A 21758-nucleotide genomic window follows, 5' to 3' on the forward strand; every position below is an offset into this window, starting at 1 on the left:
CAGTTAGAACAATTCTTGCTCCGGCCTCATTATCCTGTGTTGTTGTGCTGTTTTTATTAATACTAATGATCCAGGTGAAAACTACTGCCCACAATACTGAAATTCTAATAGGGTTAAAAATAGTATCGTATTTATATGCCTGGAATAAGGTGGATTTTGGTAATGAATGGTCTTGCACTTTTCTTTTGCTTTTTTGCTTCCTTTCTCCTGATTACACCGGGGAATGCTGATTAAAATATTGCGCTTCGTGGATTGTTAAAAAGTCCATCTTCACAAGCCGGAGCAAAAACAGCAGAACACGCTCGCGCTTTAACGCATGCATAAAATCTGAACACCCGGGAGATAAATGTTTAATATTAGCCTTAATGCGCGCGGTCATAATTGGCATTAGGATCCTAATCCGCGCGCTCCCTGGCGATCCGCTCCAGGTTTTGCGCGCTTTCCTCAACAGCCAGCTGCTGCAGAGCAGGGGACCGGTGAGCCGTTTCTCCTCGCCTTGTTTGCCTCCAGTCCGGCTGTAGCTCCGACTGTCTGCACGGCGTGTGGATAAGGCGCAGAGGGAACAACCGAGGGAACGCACTGAAAACCAGCCTGAAGAAGTCCTATTAGCCCCCTCCGTGCTTTATCTGCGAACCCGACCGCTGGAGACTTTAAGAAAGACTTAGCAGTGCGGGAGCAGAGCTCGGAGTTTGATTTTTTTAAACGAGACTGGGGCGCAACTCAGTCTCCTTGAAGTGATCCCTTTTTTTATGCAGTCTATCCGTAGCGCTCCCGTCGGAAGGAGCCTGGGTGCATGCACAAGAGGAGGAGGAGGAGGCGGGGGAGTAACGATCATTACTTTTGAACAGACCCTTCGCCATGGAGCTATTCGTCCGGTCCCGGGCGCGTTGGCTGGAAGAAGAATAGATACCTGGCACGGGAAACCCCACCTTTCTCTTCCACTGTGAGGAAAGTGGAGCATGCAGCCGAACCCCAGCCGTCTTTGTGCGACCCGCTGTTTAGTTTCTGGGGGCCTCTTCTGAAAAAGAAAAGAAGGGAGAGACGGAGAAGAAGAAGAAGGGGGCTCCTGGTGTTGATCTGAGATTCACATTCCGCGCCGGGATCCGTATTTTGGCACGGCGTATACCCTCTGTAAGTAGCCTTTAAAAGCGGATGTTTTGAGTCTTTCAGGGGAGATGCTGGGTTATGTCTTGCTGAATCAATACCATTTATTTACACTCCCAGGATAGGATAAGGCAAATGTCAGAAAACGGGCCCACGGGCTCCTCCGGTAGTTTAAAACTGTGGTGATGGGATCAATATAAAGCCCAGAGTATAGGCGACGTTATTTTTAGGTGGCTTTCGCATCCAGACTTTAAATTAATGTGAAGTTGCTTAGTTACTGAGATGTATATATAATCCCATGTAATTTACCTTAAATGCCCACTGAGAGGTGCTTTTTTTAAAAAACGATTATTCTATGACAGTTCTTGGGTTTTCACATTACAAATGGGATTTTCTTTTAATCAAGATTCACACATGACAAGAAAATCCCTTAGCATGAAGCTGAAGCCTGTTTTTCTTCATAAGGAAAAAACAAAGAGAAGTTGATTTATATTTATAGGATATTCAAGAGTGATATTTAAAAAAAAAGAGAGCGCTCACACAAACATCTCCACCCAGTCCAGGACACCAGGAGCTAAGTAGTTGGATGTCAGTTACTGTCTCCATTTACTTCTCCATTTTGCGGCTATAAAATAAGATCATTTCACAGGGCATGTATAATTCACAGACCAGAGTCAGCCATGTGTGATGATGGGACACACTCACAAACACACTCACACTCTCTGTCTCTCACGTACACACACACACACACACACACACACACACACACACACACACACACACACACACAGTTTTTACAGGCACCATCTCCCAATCTCACGTGAAGCTTTTAGAGATAGGGAGGCACAGACTAAAGCAAGAAGCCAGAGGAGAGCATGACTGTGCTGGGCAGACGTGGGAAGGTTAAATAACGTTTGCACATAATCCATACTGTCTATACCAGATCAGGATGGTGGTGCAACATTATATAAGCTAAGTTGGGGAAACTGAGAGCTTCCCTTTCATATGCTTATATAACAGCTTCATGCAGAAAAGTATGGATGAGCTGGCCTTAAAAGAAACCTGACAAAATTCACAATTCAGTCACGAACTACAAAGGGGGGGAAAAAGCGAAAGGAAAAACTGCAGCATTATATAAGCTATATGCACAGTGTGACTAATTGTCTCGCCACCAGACAAATCCAGGCATATTTTGGGGCCGTGGCGGATAAGTTTTTTTGTGTCGTGTCGGTCAAAGACAAAAAAAAAAGTCTCCCTCGGCTGGGATGATGCTCAGAGCGTCTGGTTAATACTGACGTACCCATCAGTGATTGCTGAAGATGAAAAGGTCACTTCCTCCCCTGCCGATAGGAGGCTTTACTGTTGAATATAGATGTTGCGCTTAAAAAAAAATGCCTCAGTTCGGGGGGTGGGGGGGTCTGTGTCTTGAAACAAGTGCTTGGACAGTGAATGGTAGGAATTCAAGGAGAAGGAGGGGAAGGGAGGAGGAGGAGGGGGACAAATGGTCTGTTGCCTCCCTCTACCCTGTCTCTACCTCCACTCCATCTCTCGCCCACCCCAGACATGCTGGTTTAGTCCATTTGTCTTGTGTTTTCTTGGGAGGAAGTGCCATCTCATCTCACATTGCGCAAATGGTTTCAGTGCATGCTAGTGTGAATTCTAGCGGGTTTTTGTAACTGCCAATTTCCATATCAAAGTGTCTGCATTTCAATAGGGAGAACTTGAGCTACCAGCCCCCTTCCTCTAAGCAGTTTTGTTCTGATAGAGAATTGCTGCTGCTGCTGTTGCTGGTGGAAGCTAGTGACAGGATTGCTGGACACTGCAGTTGGTCATGGTTTATGTGTGTGTGCGAGAGGCAAGTGTTTGTCTTGGAAACAGATTTAGTGTGGATTGGGAGAACTTGCTGGCCGTAAGCTTAACACCAAAAGCCGCGTATTTAGCGGAAATTTTGGACGCCGTTCAGAGACGTGGTCATGTTAAAAAAGATTTTGCCTGTTAAAACATTTTCGCTCAGTATTTCTCGGGGCGAGCGTAGACCAGGAACAAAGATCTGTGTTTCAACCTCTTTAGGAGAATGGGACACCATCAGAGCAATCATGGCGATTGGGGAAAAAAAGAAAAGAACAGAAGTTGCTGAAAATATGTTTGCTTGTTTTTCACTGCCGTTTTGGTCACCGCGGCCTGCATCTAAAAAGGCTCCAAAATCAATTTGCTTTCAGTCGCTTTCTGACAAATTAAATGGTTTAATTCCAAAACCGAGCGAGCGTAGATGTAATGACACGGAGCGTTCAAGCTTTGTGTACGACTCTCGAGAACCTAGCGGTGTTGTTTTTCTTGTCGCAGAGATAATATTTATTTCCAATTCTGTGCAGCTGTTGTTTGTCAGAGAAGGAATGCGGCAAGACGCTGTTTATTTTGATGGATTCGTCTTTTTCCCCCCCCTTTCCCTTCTCCTCCCTTTGTGTGAGGATACGTGGCCTAATGTTCACAGCAATTTTAGGCAGGTTAAGTAGATGAAAATAAACACTCGCACGTTTGCACTGCAAAGAAGGAGAGACACGGGGAAAAAAAAGCCATTTCTATGCTTTGTGCGTGCCCTTACTTTGAAAATAGGATCAGCATAGGTTAATAGTGAAAGAAAGTGCAGTGTGTGAGATGTTATTACACAGAGACAGGGAATGGAAATGCCATTGGAAGCGCGGTAGGGGTCGGTGGCCCCTTCGTGGTCATCCTGCTCCTGGGTAATAACATGAGCCAACCACTTCCCAACCTTCAAGAGGAGAGACCTCGCTGCTTCCTCTCCTTCCTATGTTTGGACAAAATATGATCACAAAACTTGTGAAAGAGGCGAGAGTAGGAGGCCACTTTTCCGTGTTGAACCAAAGAGTAGGATAGAGAAGGCTGAGGAGGTGGGGGGGCGGAGGTGGATAAAGCAAGACTTCACCTGCCATCTTCACTCACGGCAGGCGGGTTTGACAGCTGACTTGTTCTGTTCCTCTGACTGGCTCGCTGCGAAAAAGTTGGACAAACAAATGGACAGGAAGAAGGTCTGAGAGGGGCGCAGGTGGGATTATATTCATTTTAGTGGAGAAGCACACTTTAGATGCTTTTCTCATGAATGGTTGAATTCTCCTTCCCTGTTAGGACTGACTTACTCCTGTGTTGTCTACAATGGCTTCTGACAAAGCTCAGAGAGCAGGGCTGCCTTCATTGTGTATGTGTAGGAGGACAGGGCAGCAGCAACTGTGGTGAGTTTGGTGAGTCAGGAAAGAAACAAGAGTGGGGAAGAAACCATGCTGCGGTGTGCTGAGCCGAGCCCGGTTCTTCAAATTATTAAAAAGCTGCTGAAGAGGAGAAGTACATGCATTCTGCTCTGTTGAGGTTGCTATCAGTGGAGGGATTTGACATCAGTGCTCCTTCTAAGATGGATTTTGTCCTGGCTGAGTGTTGCTGCAAAATGGTCTCAGGTCTGGAGAGTAGTGTCTGAATCTTAGGGGCTGACACCAAACCTGATATTTACCGGTGATGCTCACATTGAAGCGGTACTCTTGCCTGTTAGCCAGAAGGAGGGAGGAAAATGCACAACAGAGGAGTGTGGGCTTAAAAAGAAGAAAGCAAAGGGCATTTTGTTTATTTAACAAAGTGCTTCGGGGTGAGTTTCTCACTCGCTGCAGAATCCTATCATAGCCATTTTGTGGCTCGCCTCAAAAATAAAGAGACAGATGACTGGAACGAATGATTATGTGTTAGGGTAGTTAACCCGATGGATAGATATATGGTCTCGCTCCTTTTCGCTGAGATCTGAGGGAGAAAAATTCTCTCCCATACTACCACCTCCTGCGTTTAAAATGACAGTTAACTTTCCCCCACTGGTTTAAAAATGGATGTTTAATGATCAACAGAGGCTTGGCGCTTAGGTCTAGTAGTCACGCTGGCTGTAGATGCGCTCACCGCGGAGAAAGCTACCTCCTCTGTGTTGTTAGGGGACTCTGCTCAAACAGAGACCGGTTCTTGAGTGATGGATCGTCAGAGGTCTCTTTGGGGTGTGTGTTAACCCTTTGGAGTGTGCAGATCTCGCCCAGTAGGGGAGCCGTCAGCGGCATGTGATGGATGTGTCCCAGGTCTTTAAGCTCCATATATCAGAAGATTAGCACTGACCTGTGCTGTCTGGGCAGCCCTCAGAGCTTCTTCTCCAACACTGGCTGGCATTAGCATATTAGGACACTGCTCTGTCTCAGGGGGATACGAAGATAGGGTTCTTTATTTGGTTCTGCCACAGTATAGGTCACAGGAAGTGTGCAGATTAAAGGCTGAAGGCTTTGTGTTGGTATTAGGTGTATCTGACAGGTCATCTGTCTTGAGCCGAGGAAGCGCTTCTCTCTTCTTCAAATTCCTAAATAGTATCATATAATTATCCCAGAAATTGAAGCTCAGGCCATGCTTCACTGCAGAAAGATCTCCTTGTTCATCCTTCATGGTATTCATGAATCACATAAAAATGGAAATGAGTCAGCTGATGTGGGGTAACATCGTTATTCCTCAAAGAGATCGGACCAGGTATACACCCACACCCATGTTTTATTTTCCAAATGAGTAATCGTCATGGCCTCCGCGCGTGATGGACAGCACGAATTCTGCTATTAAGTGCTTTCGCACAAACATCACAGGAGCATTTGCTTCCCGAGAAGCTACTTAGTGTATTACAAAGCTAAATTGAACATAATATTGGGGTTCTTTCACTTCCTTCAATTTTGCTGCAGATTCCTTCAAATGATCATAAAAACGCTTCCACCGTTAGTGCTCTCATGCAGTGCATTTTCTGTCCAACTCTTAAATGTCACCTCCCACGGTATTGCTGGCATTTGTTCTTGTTGTGTCTTTATGTACAGAAAGAATACTTTGAATGCCAATTTTTCAAGGAGCTGTTTTGCTACATTGGGTGAAAAAAAGAAAAGAAAAATAAGAGGAGAGAGGCACGGGATCACCTGTAGTGCGCCGGCTCTTTGTCTCCCATGTCTAATGGCTATTTGATGCCTACTTGGTGTCACTCGGTGCCTTGTGATGAAGCCAATGTATTTTCAAGGTGAGGAGATATTGTCAAAGCCCTTGAATGTTCCTCGGGCTTTGATTGGCAGGCGTTGTCACAGAAGATGAGGAGTGGTGGGAGTCGCACAGCAAAGAGAATCTATTACCTAGGATTGCGAGGCGTGCTTTCACAATGTGTCAGTGCAGTCAGCCATCTTGCGCTCTCCGTGTCAGGAACAGTCCCCTCATCGGCACAATGAGGGAGCAGCTTTCAAGTTTAATTTAACTGGTTACCATAAGTGATGTTATTGATGTTTTTCTTCTTACTCGGGTTTCGTAGCATGATGAATTAGCTTGTGAAACCAAAAACATTTAGGCGTTCATCACCGTCAGTGTGTAATCTATTTTGTGATTGCTGGCAGTCAATATTAAAAAAGAGACAGAAAGAAAGAAGGAAAAAGAAATGCAAATGGCATTCTGGCAAAAAAAGAGAGAAGAAGAGCAATATAAAACTCAAAATTCAGCTGAGCCCTTTCTTGCTGATTTCCGACATTTCAAAAGCCTCCTTAATACACACTGAGAGGGGCTGCAGGCTCTCAGGGTTGCAGTGAGAGAAGGAAGCCTGTTGTTGATCAGCCAAGCAAACCAGATCTTGATATTTGAAGAGTGGAGTTGTGATTGCTAATCACTCCACTGCTGAGTTTTAATTAGGAGACTCATAAGCATTCTGTCATTTCTCAGCAGAGCATAGTCAAGCATCAGATGTACTTAAGAGAACAAATAATTAGTTGTCTTAGTAGTTGGGGCTACCAAACAAGCACGTGCACGGGTTTGTTTTAGCTTTTTATTTCATGGATTAATTAGTATTTTATACTATGTACTTGCAATGATTAAAAATATTACTGCTAACTGTGCTTAATGCGAGCCCGTGTGCTTTTCACATCTTAAATCATATCTTGATCTCATTAAAGGATAAACTGGGGTTGTTTTGAGCCGAGCAGCAGCCGTGCGTGGACACTTTGTGCATGTGCTTATCACCAAAGGAAGCTTTAAACTATTTTCTTGGGGTTATTGCTATAGATTGGACCGAGCTTATTTTGAATGGGTAGGTTTCTGTCCTGTGCTCCTAAGACCTTTGTTAGGACATTTTAATTACAGCAGAGCTGGATGTAATTGATCTAGGCTTAGAGGGATTTCACTGTCAATGAGAATGAGCCTGGGCGTTAATACAGCCGAGCAAACGCTTCCACCTCTGTGCCACACTAACACACTCACACACACACACGGTGGAGACAAGAGGAGATATGCGGTGGCTGTCCTTTATTTCAGAGGGACCTCTGTGTTTTCCGTGTAACGGTTAAATCAACCTTGCGGGACTGGCTTACATGATAGTGCAGACGAGTGTACCTCTGCCTTTAGTTGAACATATCTGTTGCCCACATTGTTGGCACCTGGAGTGCTCTCTTACGGAGCACTTTCTTCACTGGTTCCATGTTGTCACCCACAACCTTGAAATTTTTATAAGGCTGTTAGATAATGCTTCCCGATGAGGGTGAATTATTGATGGTCTTGTTCGTATGAGTGGGACAGGGCAGGCTTTTAACTCTCTGAGCTGCTGGGTCTCTTATCCGGTAACTAAGGGACACCGCACAAACACCCAGAGGAATGATGTACTGGAGGGAGGAAAAGAAAAACGGAGGCAGGGGGCTGAAAATAAAATAAAAGAAGCATGCATCCTTTACGCTACTGTTGGGCTAAGCCACAGCACAAGGGAAATTTGGCAGCAGAGAAAAGCGTTGCATCGACTGAAGCCTTTTCTTTGTTTTTTTTTTGTTTTTTTGAAGCATTGAAAAGTGATGTGGTGGCCGCGTATTTTTTGTTTGCAAGGATACACACAGAAGTCTGCCTTTTGCGATTTCTTTCCTTTTTTGCAGAAACACATGCTTCAAGTTTAGTACATGTGTCAACACAGGATGTGATGTCAGGAGAGAAAAGCGGACAAATAAAGTTTGTAACCCGGGTAAGGCTGCAGAAACGAGTTGATTAATTGATTAGGCGGTCAAATAAAAAGTGATAACTGATTGATTATCCCAGAGAAGTAAAAACACAAAGCATTCTTTGGTTTCTGGCTGGATGTTTTTGGCTTTTCTCTCGCTTGTAATCAGAGATAATTCGATGTGTTTTGGGCTTTGGACTTTTGATTGGACAAATCAGGCAATAAGAAGATGTCACACAGATGGATAAACGAATAACATAGACGGGATAATATACAAAACGAAGATAATGATCAGTTCTTTAACGGATGGTTTTAGCAGGCTCTTACCAAATGTGAAGTCCTTGTGTCCTCTCACAGTTTCAAATTTGATAAATGTGGCTATAAACACTCAAGGTTTTGGTACATATCTGCTCCAAGGCAGTGTAAACAGTATTTATGAATGCTCTTGGAGGCAGAAACCACACAGCCTTGAGTCTTAATTAGTTTTTTGGTGAAAGTGAGGTCTGAGCTGTTCATTTGACCCTTAATGGCAAACTGTGTAACCTGCTGCACACACAGAGCTCTTCTCTGTGTCTGTCTCTACTGAAAACGTAGCTGCATTCTAGTAAAATCAGTCCTCAGCCATTAATTGTACACCCGCACAACCTGACAGCTGTCCTGATTCTTATAGCTCGCACTTTCATCATTGTCCCAATTCATTCTCTCTCCTCTCAACTGGGCCTCGTGTTTGCATTACAATGGAGCGAGCAGGACGAACTGGTGGAAATACCGGTAAAGCGTATAATTTAGCAAGCAGAAATCTGCAGCATTGTGCTTGAAGCTACATTTTGGATTTTATTCTAGCGTCTGCTTTTTTTCAGCCACAAAAAAATCTTAAGTTTGGCCTTAAAAAGCAGCCTGTCTTTTGTCAAATCGTCGCAGGTTTGGTGCATTTAAAGCAAGAAATCCTATTCTGAGTTTAGAGACGCATCCAGCTGTTTAGAGGCTCTGCGTTAGTCTTTTTCGATGTGTTGGAGGTCATGTTGCATTCATTCGTCAACCTGCGGTGGTCCGTCTTCACAATGAAAATTTAAAGTAGTTTACAGCTCAATCAGCGATAGTCACTCTTGAATAATAACCCCGAGACTGTCTCAGCGAAGGCAGGAACAGCACAAGAAAGCAATTATGTACAAAGAAAACGAGAAAAACAAGTCCAACCAGCTTCCATTTCCCACTGGAAATGCTGTAGATTGATGCCTGTGAGTTTGTTTCCAAAGGAACAGACAGAGGGGGTGGACAAATTAATAGAAACCAATACTGAGAAAAAAAAAAAAAAAAGGATTTGTGAAGAAAACAAGCACAAAAACTGTCCAGGCCTCCACGTATGTGCATATTAAGTCCATGGCTCATTTCCAGCTCAATACAGCCAAGTTGTGAATGTGGGCAATATGGCTAAAAGATATTAGCTTGAGCATGGGTGAAATACTGAATCTCTGCAGAAGGATTTCTCTAATCGGTGCTTTAATTCAGAGGAATCAGTCTTCAATAAATGATGGTAGATTTGAACAGACAAAGTCGAGATTACTAGGAGTTTGAAATGATCATTATTATTATTTCTTTTAAACAACATTGATTAAAATTCAGATCTTGAGTCAGAAGAATATCCGGCTCCAAAACTGTCCCTTTGGGACATGCCGGGTGTCTGTGAACTTAATCATATTTTCTGGCTTCTCTCAAACACCGCCACAACTAACATGCCATCAATCATACCCAATTTTCTCTTTTGCTCTTTTTTCAATTAAAGTCTAACTAAATTTCAGTTGCTTCTCTGATGAATGGCGCTTAGCTGAATATACAGTAATGAGTCAGCTTCAAAAGAGACTAAGCACCACATTTGAACATGAAAGTAGCAGGTCTGAGCAGTCATTACTTGAATTAGCAGGTACTGGGCACAGAAAAGAAAATTAATGTTCAACACTGTGCCAGGTATTGTTCATAACTGTTATGGTTGTGTAGCGATAATGCATTGTTTTCAAGGTCTTTCCTGATTTTTGAAAAAAGACAACTAAAAACTATTAAAAGAAATAAGAAGCCAAACTGTGGTGAAGTAATTTAAACGCAAGAAACATGGGTCAAAACAATCCAATAATCAAAAATTTCATATCACAGCGGCTCAAACGACTGCATGAAAAACAAAAGTGGGCTCTTGTGCTCAGAAATCCCTTCAATTTGCTGAGCGTTGAGCATCTTTTAGATTATAGTGTTGGTTTCACAGCCTGCAACTTCACTGTTTTGGTCCACTCTCCGTGCTCTCATAGTGTCATTTACTGCAGCAGCAGACAGTTGTTTTTCACCAAAGAGGAAAAAAAAAAAAACCCTACGCACACTACCTGCCCATCAACAAACCACAGACAGACACATTTAGCAACTAGCCAATAATGGAGCATTTAGCAGCTTAAGAGCCAGATATTTCCCTCGGGAGTTTTGGAGACCACGGCAGAGCTAAAAGAGAGGGGTGTATTGGCCAGAAATGCGACTCCAAATGAATGATAATGCCGGGCTCTAACTGCTGGATGTGTAATTAGGCAGTTGTTTGCTAACAGATTGAATAAAAACACTTGGTCGTCATATGTCAGTGTTTTGTTTACAGCTCCATCTGCGGGCCCTAATCCTCAAGTCGGACTAAAAAAAAAGAGATAGCAAACTTTTAATAAAAAGTGCCGTGGACGGAAAAAAAAAATGTGGTAGTGAGGTTAAACAGGCTCCTATCAGATGTGAACAAAAGCACAAAAACTGAGATATTTACTAGTAAACAGCTTAAAAGTCTAAACCGTAAGTTCGCATGTTGCACACCATGATTCGAACAGGCACAAATCGCTTTCATCCAGTGCTCAGCCATAAACTTGCACTTAGCTACCTGGCATCGAAACGCAGACAAAATAAAACGGTGCTAAATGTTTTTCTCGAAATCTAATGAGTTTACCTGCAGAGAAAACCCGTATGTGTCTGCTGTCGACTGTTAAACATGGCGGTGGGTCCGTAATAGCATTGGCAGCCGTCTCGTGGGACTCATTAGGTCTGACGATTACTCCGCACAGTGGTGTAATGGCCAAGGTGTATGAGGCAATTTTACAGGACTACTGTTGCTGCTCCCCGTGTTGCGGCGGTTTTATGAATTAAATCAAATTCCTGATATGGTTTCCCCTGTCACCGGATATAAACTTCCTTTAACATTGTGGAAAACCCTGTAGAGAAGAGTGTGGAGTCAGTTTCCACCTCCCTCCATTCTCACCCAGTCAGAGGCTTTAGTCCTATAATTATACACGTTCACGCTATAGTCTTAATATTTTCTCATATCAGCACATTTTTTATGTCTCCAGTCACTGAGCTTCAGTTATATAAGAGGAGTCCTTAAGGGTTATTTACTATTCCATGTGGTGCTTGATTTGCATTATGTGAGTGCGCACTGGAAAGTAGGTCAGTATATCAGTAATATTAAATATCAGCGCAATTGTTTGACAGTTTTGGCTTGTTCGCATTCATTATTGCAAGCTGTTTTTCTTTTTTTAATCAATCAGATTATTTTAGGGTTAAATTAGTACATTAGTGCTGCGCCTAACAATTATTCTCAGCATCCTTTAATTTAATATAATTTTCTTACTACATTATTGTTTCTTTAAATGTTTCATGTGTGTTGTTTTGCTGAATCTCGTGTATAAAAAAGCACAATTAAGTGATTATAAAACACCTGCTGTTAATGCTCTGCCAGGTGACTCATTGCTTTAGATTATTATTATTTTTTATTTATTTCTTGTCATATTGTGATTTACACCGAGTTGCCATTTTTTGTATTTTTACCTAAAACGGATGTAGCTAAAAGCACGTTTCTGTTATAACCCCCCTCCACCCACTTCATAAAGGCTGTAATGCAGAAAAGGGGTTTAGTGAGTGTGTAATAGTATCAGAAAAAATATATATGTACGTTTATTGGACTTTGTTTCCAGAAATTTCAGAAAACAGCAATTGTGTAGGTGTTTGTTGGAATAGGAGTAGGAAGACTTCACAATATCTGCAAATGAAATGGCAATTTTATTCACAGTACACTTCAATATGTTACGCTTAACATAAAAGATAAGAAAATAAAAACCTGAATGGCTCTACTGTGCCTTAAGGTAATAAAAAACAGCAAAAAAGACTTTATAAAGAAATAAAGAATAAATAAAGAAATACAAGTTACCATACATACTACACACACACACACACACACACACACACACACACACACACACACACACACACACACACACACACAATAGTTATTAAGTGCAAGCCTTTGAGAATAAAAAAGGTTTTGAGTGAGTTTTTAATGTAGACACAGTTGAGTTCAAAGGTCACTTTTAAAACTGTAAACAGTAACCAAAAGGAGCAAAAATACTTCTTGTTTAACTTGGTTCACACAAATGCAGACTTTTACTTTGGTGTTTTACATAATAACTAAGAAATATATATAAATATATATATATATATATATATCCCAGCTCAGTTATTACATTGAATAAGGCGCTTTAGAGAATTTGCTTCTGGAGTGAATCACAGAAAGTTGATATTTTTTCTGTCCTGGCAATGACACCGATAATTATTTCATTTTTTATTTTGCATTTTTAACACGAGCATTAAAGAAAAGAAAAAGAACCAGTTTTCAAACACGAGTAGTGAAAACACCACCAGCTTTTTGTGACTGTGACATATGGATTTCCTGATTTTAAACTGATTTGTGATTAAAAATCTGCCTATCATGAGCACACAAACAAACAAAAACTCCAAGATGATCTCAAAAAATCAATGTGTATCCGTGAATGTCACTGACTTCTACGACCCTGATCTAATAGAGACCTCACAGACGTCCCACAGCGGGGAAACACACCATGTGCTGAACAAACACACATTATGCAAAACAGACAGAATTTTTGACCAAAAAAAGCCCTTTAAATGCACTTTAAATTGGACAAACATGGATCGCGATGAGGCCGCAAGGATAGATACATCACAGTATGTGTAGTGAGCCATGAAGATCTCGTTGTGGCAAAGCAGGAACTGCATTAAATTGTTCCCAGTTGAGAGAATCCATATAACTTTAAATAGCTTCTAAAATCTGTATGAAAATGCAGCGAGCATGAAGTGTAAACCAAGATGTCAGGAGAGACATAACAGCCTGTTTGAGTGATGTACAGTGTCATGTCCTTGTGTTAAAAATAAGATCCGGCTCTGTGAGGAACATTAATGTAGCAGCTCTGTGGGTGAAACACAGCGAGGGAGGGACTGCACCACTGGCAGATTAGAGGAAACTTTAATCAATGTTAAATGAGGTTTAATCCAAAGTTAACTTTTTATTCAGTAATAATTAAACTAAATAATGAACTAATGCGACTGTGCCAGATGACAAAGTAGACATATAATCAATAATCATGATTCCTTTCATTTAAAAAAAAGTCAAAACACTTTCCCTTTTATAGTCTTTCCTTTGATTTAAATGCAAAAATGATTCCTTTCTTTTTGACAGTCCAGCTGAGAAAACCCGAGTGAGATGAAGAGAATACCTTTGCTCTGACTTTTACTTGTCAGGCTACACCCCTGCTCTCTGATCGGTAGTCTAGCGAGACAGGATGTGCTAGTAGAGGCTAGGAAAAAAAAAATTGAGAACTCTGCTCTTTTATTTTACTCTAAATATTCTCTCTCTTAAAAAGGTGCCAAAACGGATCGGCATCAAAGACCAGACAGAAGCATACGTTTGATCAATAGCAACATACTATTATTAACATTTTTTAATAATATATATATAAAAATTGATATAGAAATGCTTATATCTGAATCTATATTATCTTTGCTTGGCCAAACAAGTAGTGATGCAGTAATTTGCAGTAAAGGAACATGTTAGATGTATTTAAATATCTAAATGTGCCTACATGTGCCATCTCACTTAATAAAAAAACATATCAGTGCCAGAGAATTTTTTTAAAGCTTCTTTTACTGTAACATCTACTACTGGGGTGTCAACTATAAGGTTCAGGGGCCAGAATCAGCCTGGGAAAGATTCAAATCTGGCCCACTGGAAAGCTTTGGAAAATGTGAGGACTGCATAGGTTTTGAGGTTTTACAGTTTTTCCTGTTGATAAAGACTCCACAGTATTCCCATTCATACTATGCCAAAGTAGTAATAAACAATGAAATGACAGAAAAAAGCCAGTTTTTCTAGTTTTACTTTAGTGGATCCACAGTTAAAATATTACATATAAATGCTGGGCACTAAGCTGCCCTCCATTTATAATAGCAAGGCTACCAGAACTTTTTCTGTCTCTTTACACATTTATCATGTAAAAACACCGAGACATACTGTTAAAATTGCAGCTTCTTTTTCTTATATTAAAATATCTCACGGATTAAATGTTCACTTAAATGCCGTTTAAAACGGAGCATGTCTGTATATTTCAGCCCCATCTGAGTCTTGCCGTGTCAGTAACTTGTGTGGCTTTTAGTGGTTTGACCTACCAGTGGCGAGTAGAAATAAACTCTTGATAACACCTTAAGCCGGGCCTATATCCGAAATGACAACCCTCAGATAGTTTGCAAAATAGCGTGCCTCTCCCCTCGGTCTGTTCTGGCCCAGACCCCAAAGCTGAGATCACTTCGGGCCACATGTAGGATTTCTTCTCCTTTCTCGTTGTTTAAACAAGTTGTTGTCAGATGTGGAAATTAATGCTGGATTATTTCGATTTGATGGCAACACATGAATGAAGTTTTGCAAAGCTGGAGGCTGATTGCGCCGTCACTCCTCGCCTGCATGTTGTTCATTAATGTCACAGATGTTGTGTGTTAGCGGTTAACATCCTACTAAAACCTAATGCAGTCTGAATGGAGCTACAGTGTGTAAAAATTTAACATCGAGTCAGTGCGCAACCTCCCCCCCCCCTGCGAAAAGGTGTGAACATCAACATATCACCCAGTGGAAACGTGCTGAAAGTGAATGAATCTGTTGTGAATGCGCTGCTCGTGTGTAGTAAGGTTAGGTTGAGGGGTGGGGGGTGATATTGCCAGGCCAATCGCGTTTTCCCTCGTAAAAGAAATGCAGCTTTAATGCTGTACGAGGTGTGTGGGTGTGTTTGTGTGTGGATAAAGAGCGAACGGGTTGGGGGGCGGAGTGCTAGCATTATGCGTGGAGGAGGTGAGAAGTGAGGCCTTCAGTAAATTTATGAAGAGACTGATTGAAAGGAGAAACCGCTCTTTTTCGTGTCAGTGTCAAGCTGCTCTCTGCTCCTCTCCAGCGACCCTACTGCTCAACCAACTGCTCTGAGGTCAGCCTATTCAGTTTGGTGCCAAGCAGGAACAGCTACGGCGCTCAGTAGTAGCCTGTAGCCAGATATCAGTGAATAAAACTGACACCTCGGTCATTGTCTCCCTCTGTTTTTCTTTGATCTCTTCAAATACGTGTGGTATGATGTAGCTTTTACAGATCCGGGGTCAACTGGGGGAATCGGGGAGCGTCACAGCAGTGATGATAAAGCCAGTGCTGAAGCGATGGCTCATTAAAGCCGTTTTCTTGGCAGAAAATGAATCTCCCAACAATTTTGATAATGTATTAGTCGTTTAAATCGGTTATCAAGCAGAATGCTGAACATGCACTGCCGTAGCTTCTCAAACATGAAGATTAATTAAGAAGAAAGAAGCAAGAGAAGCGCTCGCTGTCTCAAATGAATCTTTCAAAGCCACATTTTTCTAAAGAATTACAGTGTGGAAACACACAGTCCCCCGAAGACCCAAACAAACAATGCAATATACATGCAGACTGGAGCAAAACATCATTTTCTGTTACTCCTGTTACTCGCAGCCTTTTTTTCTTTTGATACTCCAAACAAATTCATCAAAACCCAGTGAAATTGTTCGATTGAGATATTGTTTGTTCGCTTTAGAAACACAGAACTAATCTTAAATCTACTCAGGACACTTGGAAGTCCTCACTCTTCTTTGTGTGTACAGCTTCACATCACTCACTTTTTCTTTTTTTTTTTGCTTGTTTCAATATCGTCACCGTTAGACTCAACTGGAAGCTTTTTTTTTTTATCGGTGACATTTCATAAGCTGTGGTAAAAATAATTGTTAGGTGTTAATTTGATCGTTGACAGACAAAGCAGACCGGGGATGGTAATTATTTTAGGCAGCTGTCATTATTTGTTGACAGGTGATTTCAACTACCGGCGTCAACAGAAGATTCCACTTTTTACCCTTTATCCAAGTGTCTGCTCCCCCGCACGGCTCTTTTTGAAAGCTACACACCATCCTCTCTTCATTTTGCTTGACACTAACCTGGCTGTTCAGCCCGGGTCTTCTTTGTTCTCTTCACTTTGCTAAGCTTCTTTGCTCACCCCTCTCTGTTTCACCATGTCCATTTGCCCGCTGGCACTCTATCTTATCTACTGGCTCAATCTTTTGGCCAAGAGCCGCTGAACACACCAACTGTTGTGCTCTCTCAATAAAATAGTGAAGCTTTGCACCTTTCAGGTTTTCTTTTTGTGTGTTTGTGTATATGTGTGTGTTTGCACTTTTTGAGCTGCACCGACGACCATTTCTACTTAAAAGCATGCTATCCACAAAGGTCTCTTTTTAATCTGGAGCCATTTATCCCAAAAAGAAAACAAGACAGAAAGTGGAGCTGCCTTCAATTGCAGCTTTGCATATTTACATGTTACAGGAACGTTTTTGACCTCGTCATCTGCAAACCATCTTTAAAAAAAAATTACCTGTTGACATATGAATTATTTATGGGCACTGAGCCTGTTGTAATTATGAGGGAATAAGTAGCACGTGCAGCCTAATGGGAACTCATGCAAAGACATATTTTCACAAAAAATTAGCGTGTGAAAACACACTCATTTGCCAAAACATTCAAGCAAACTTCCCAACATCTGTGCGTCACGAAGCAAAGCAACCTACCGCTCTATCATTTCCTTTTCTCCGCTTTTAGAGATAAAAAAATAACTCAAAAAATTTGCTGTTACGTCTGGGCGAATCGTCAAAAATCTTATCTGTTTAGCCAAAACAAGATTTCGAAAACCCGCAAACGTCAACATTTGAGCCACATCTGGAACCAGCGCTTTAACGATTAAGAGATCATCTGAATATTTTGCTACTATTTATTGCTGCGGCTCCATGTTTACTAATATACGTAAGCATATTTAAGTACTTAAACTGCTCTTACGCTTTTCTACGTCCGACTCCCCGAACAGCATTCACCGAAAACACCTAAAAGAACAAACATTTGTAAAGCTGAAAACTGTAAGTTCTTGTTGTGCTTACAGAACGGCAGCTTAAGACAAAAAAAGGAAGATTCGGCTCTATTTGAGATATGTGTCTTTAATTGTTTCCTTGTGTGAGGCTGTAAACCCCCCTGTTTACTGCCTGTTAATCCTAACAGTGCTTTATCTTATCAGCAGTGTTGATAAAGCACGCTCTGCAGACTGCGCCCGGTGTCACCGCGTCTCTATTTCTGGCAGTTGACGGCAACTTCCCTACATCACTGGTGGAGCCAAGGAAATGACATCATGTCGCTGCAGGGGTTGAAAGCGCAGCCCTGACAGGACTGTCATGACAAAAGAGTTCCTTGGGAACATCAGGGCGCACCGAGGACAGAAAAAAAAACGAGTGTCTGGAGGCTCTGTTTTCTTAGTTCCTGTAGTTCGCATCTTCCACTTCTAGCTCATCAACAATTTTCTGATGTTTCAAATTCTCCTCTCACATGTGTGTCTTTTTCTTTTTTTTCCTTTCTCTTTTTTGTCCTGAATGTAGGGCAAAGGGGCGGGCCAGAAAGTTCTTCAAATTAGTAGTTATTCAAAGAGTGGAAGACGGATCATTGTGTTGGGAAGATCCAGCTCTACAGGGCCGCGGCTCTATTTCACTTGTAGGTTTTGAGCTTACACTTGGAGTTGCGCATTAGTTTTGTTCCGCTCGTACTTGATATGTATGTATGCGCTCTTTATCTCTCTTCTCGGCGTTGACAATTGAAAATAAATTAACATTCCTGGGCTTTATTTTTGTCTTCGCTAAGCCTGTGGAGAAAACTTGGAGGCAAACCCAGGAGGTCAGGCCATACTCACAGCCTGTCAATCCTCCTCGGTGACCCCACCGCCCCTTTCTTTCTCCCCCTTCCATTCTTCTCCTCCTCTCCTCTTCCCTCTCCCATCTATTTAGTCCCTCCCGGCTTAGAAACTCCCAAACTCCCCCTCTTCTCCCACTCTCTTTCACTGGACGCCTCTCCAGCTTGAGTGAAGCAGATACAAGCTTTGTCAAAGGAGCCTCACATTCATTCAGCTGGCTGTTACACACAGCCTAGTATTTCATGTGAAGACATGTGGGCTGTCTCCTTCCATCCATTTATTTTAATTATGTTTTAATTGCTCGCCATCCTTTTTTCAATGCTTGCTTATTATTTCTATCAGGCTGATGTGAAAAATTTGCTGTGGACTGTGATTTTCTCCATTATCCTAACTGATGATAGATTTCTCTCCCTGGGTCTCCACACTGTGTGTGTGTAAGAGACAAAAGAAAAACAGATGTCGTGAATGTTTGCATAGCATTTTTCATTTCATTGGTGAAGTTTTTTGTCTCGTTTCCAGAAAGATATACTGTTAATAGAGGACGGGGAGGGAGAGAGGGGGGAAAAAACCTCAGGGAATAGATTTCCTTGTATTTTTGTAGGAAGAGGAGCTTAAAAACGCAGATGAAAATTAATAACTTTTGTGTCATTTGTCTCCTGGTGTATATTATATCTTTGAGCTCATTAGATGTAGTGTAGGTGGTGACAGTTAGTCATAACTGTGTTCCCTTTTTTTTTAACATATCGGCCTCTGTGGAGCATGATTATCATTATGCAGAAATCACTGGCCGAGTAACAAGTAACCTCAATTCCCCGGCTTCGAGGTGGGGGGTGGGTGTACATAATTCCTCGGCACGATCTCCGAGGGGTTAACGATGCCTCACTTACCTCTTAAAATCATTTTCTGCTCGAGATCATCTTAGCCCCCCACCCTTCCCCTTAGACAAACGTCAACCCCCTCTTCCCCGCTGCATCCCCTGATGTGAAATTATGATACGTCTGTCAGCGCTTGTGTAAAGCATCTCAGTGTTAATCGCCTAATCCCTTTATCTCAAGTCCGGACCGATTCAGTGCAGAAATCCCACCAAACAAAACTGTGTTTTTAGGAAGATGAGCATGGCTGTGTCCTGCACCAGCTTAAGGGAGAAAGGAGACATGTTACTCAGCAGGGCGACGGCTGATCGGGAGAAAGAACCCCAGGGTGGTGAGGGCGAGCGTTCAGCCACGAGGCCTGGCGGGCTCTCGCCCCCTGGTGTCTGGAGGGGCCGAGTGGCTCAGCAGGCCCAGCGGGCCATAGGGGCAGGGGGGTGCCCCTCCTTTCCACCCCCCAACAGTTTGCAATCTCCTCCTGTCAGCCACCATTATGGTTACTCCGTGGCCCCCAGGACTCATATTTGTGGATGATAAATTGCTGTGGAAGACGTCACATGCTCTGCCCGGTATTGGAGCTGGTGGAAGATCCGAGATTATGAGAAGCCTGAGTAGACGTGGTGTGAGCTCTCCCATGGAGGAGAGCGAGTCCCCTCCACTGTGGCCCTTACCTGATCTGGTTTGGCGCCATTGGCAGGTAAACAACTGGAAGACAAATAAAACCACAATCCCACGAAGCCACCCAACTTTAACTGATAAATTATAAGCTAGCCGAGTGAGTGTGTGTGCGAGTTTCCTTGGTGCACACTCTGCAGCACAACTGCTCGGCCAGGATGACCTCAAATTAAAATAAATACGATCCGGCTCCAACAGGCTAGGTGGAGGCTTTTTTTGTTAAACTGTTATCCCTCCACCAGGCTTTGGACACGTATAGAACGAATCTAATAGTGGCTTAAATTATTGCTCAGTATGCTAATGTGGAAGCTTTCCATGTTTTGTGGGTTTTTGTGTTGCCAAAAATATCCAGGCGCATTAGTGAGGCCCAGAGAGCGATCAGAGCTGACTGCTCTGCTGCTCAAATTTAGGTTCATTATAAAATAATCAGGGCGGTTGACGGGTGGCTCTGAAGGAGCGGCGTTGAGAAGCAGGAAGCATTCGCTCTCCTTTGCATAGCGACGGCTGCAAAGTTTGTGTGGATATGTGTGCATGTCGTGGGGAGATGCTTAGATGGCAACCGCCAAGAAATAAACAAGATCTTCCTGCATGCTTGTGTAGGTGTGTGGAAGTTCCTGTGTGTGCGTATCCACGTCCTTTGCTGTACATTTGTGCATGAATGAGTCCATATGAGTTTTTGTGTGTGTATGTGCGTAATTTCACATATGACACAACTCACCCATCCTCGGTGTTTGACTTTGGTAAGCAGCTTATCTGTCTGCCGTGTTAGTCTGTCTCAGGCTCTAACCTTTCGCTGCTTTTGCAGACAAAGGCCTGTTTTTGCCACCCCTCGATAAGGAAGGAGACAAAAGTAGCTCTCAAAGCAGCTGTGTCTCTAACGGCGTCCTTTGCGAGCGTGTTGCCGGAGTGACAAGGTTTCTCCCGCGGGGATCCTGGGAGTAAATGGGGAAGGTGGAACGGGGACGAGTGGGAGAATGAGGCAGTGTAAACATTTAGTCGTAACATGCCGCCGCGTGCTAAATAAGCGCAGAGCATCAGGCGCGCTACACGCTTTCATGCCGCTGCTCTCGAAATCGTTTTGAGAATAAAGTTTGAATATTTCTGTGAAACTTGAAATCAGAGAAATGCTCTGTTTGCTCAATCAAACAGCAGTCAGGATCTTCTCTTTTTTTCCTCCTGTGGTGTTTAGATATTTGCTTGACTGCGTTTAACAAGCAACTCACACATGAACTGGTGTAGGATGCAGATTGTAGAAATTACGCCAATTAAACCAGCGAAGCGCTAATGATCTCATAGATCTCACCAACTTCCTCCATTTTTATGCAATCTTCCTCTCTTTTTTCTCCCCTTTTTTTCCAGATGGAAAAAAATGACTGGCGAGGCTTCTCCAAGAACTACTGATCGTTGACGTCGCTTCAGCCTTCAGCTCTCCCTCCGCAACTCGCCGAACCAGCACTATTAGCCATCAGGCTCCTGGATCGTTTGCATACAGCAACACAATGGCTTCTGCACTGCGGAGGTGTCCGGTGTTTCACTGCCTCCTGCTCCTTCTCTTTTGCTTTCACTGTTCACAAGGTGAGTTACCATGGAGTTGCACGGCAGAAAGTAGCGTTAATGTGCTGCTAGTCAACCTTTCAAGAAGCCACTTATTATTCAGCTTATGAATGTGTTGAATTTATTACCACACATTGTTGTCGCCACACTAGAGAAGTGGAGAGCTGTTATGTAGCAAGGTTGCGGAGTTCTTCTTCAGTGGTTTTACCCTTGAAGTTTGAAAAAGGTGTTTCAAACACCTCGTATGGAACTCATTGAATATTCTTGGCAGCGCACGGACACTTTGACTGACACATTTCTTCACTTCCACAGTAACTCAAATGGTGTGTCCTTCCCCCAAAGCCTCATAACGACACCTTTTCTGCCGGATGAGCTGTGTAACAGATTATTTGAGTGTACTTTGAGGCACTG

General features: G+C 42.7%; 1 protein-coding gene across 7 annotated transcripts in view; it reads left to right on the forward strand.

The window, feature by feature from the left end:
- The first annotated feature begins 404 nt into the window (after nucleotides 1-404).
- Nucleotides 405-21758, forward strand: part of adgrl2b.1 (adhesion G protein-coupled receptor L2b, tandem duplicate 1) — a 97753-nt gene continuing 76399 nt past the window's right edge. Inside the window, exons 1-2 of one of the 7 annotated variants that reach the window (XM_082512554.1) lie at nucleotides 405-1131; nucleotides 21153-21368. In XM_082512554.1, coding sequence (XP_082368680.1) covers nucleotides 21293-21368 — 76 coding nt within the window. In that variant the 5' untranslated portion in view covers nucleotides 405-1131; nucleotides 21153-21292. Of the gene's footprint in view, nucleotides 1132-17772; nucleotides 18054-20217; nucleotides 20394-21152; nucleotides 21369-21758 lie in introns of those variants that run through there. The other 6 variants (XM_082512548.1, XM_082512551.1, XM_082512552.1 and 3 more) reach the window with 6 other exon arrangements.

This window comes from Aulonocara stuartgranti (assembly GCF_965226115.1).
Source record: "Aulonocara stuartgranti genome assembly, chromosome: 18".
Classification (NCBI taxonomy): Eukaryota; Metazoa; Chordata; class Actinopteri; order Cichliformes; family Cichlidae; genus Aulonocara; species Aulonocara stuartgranti.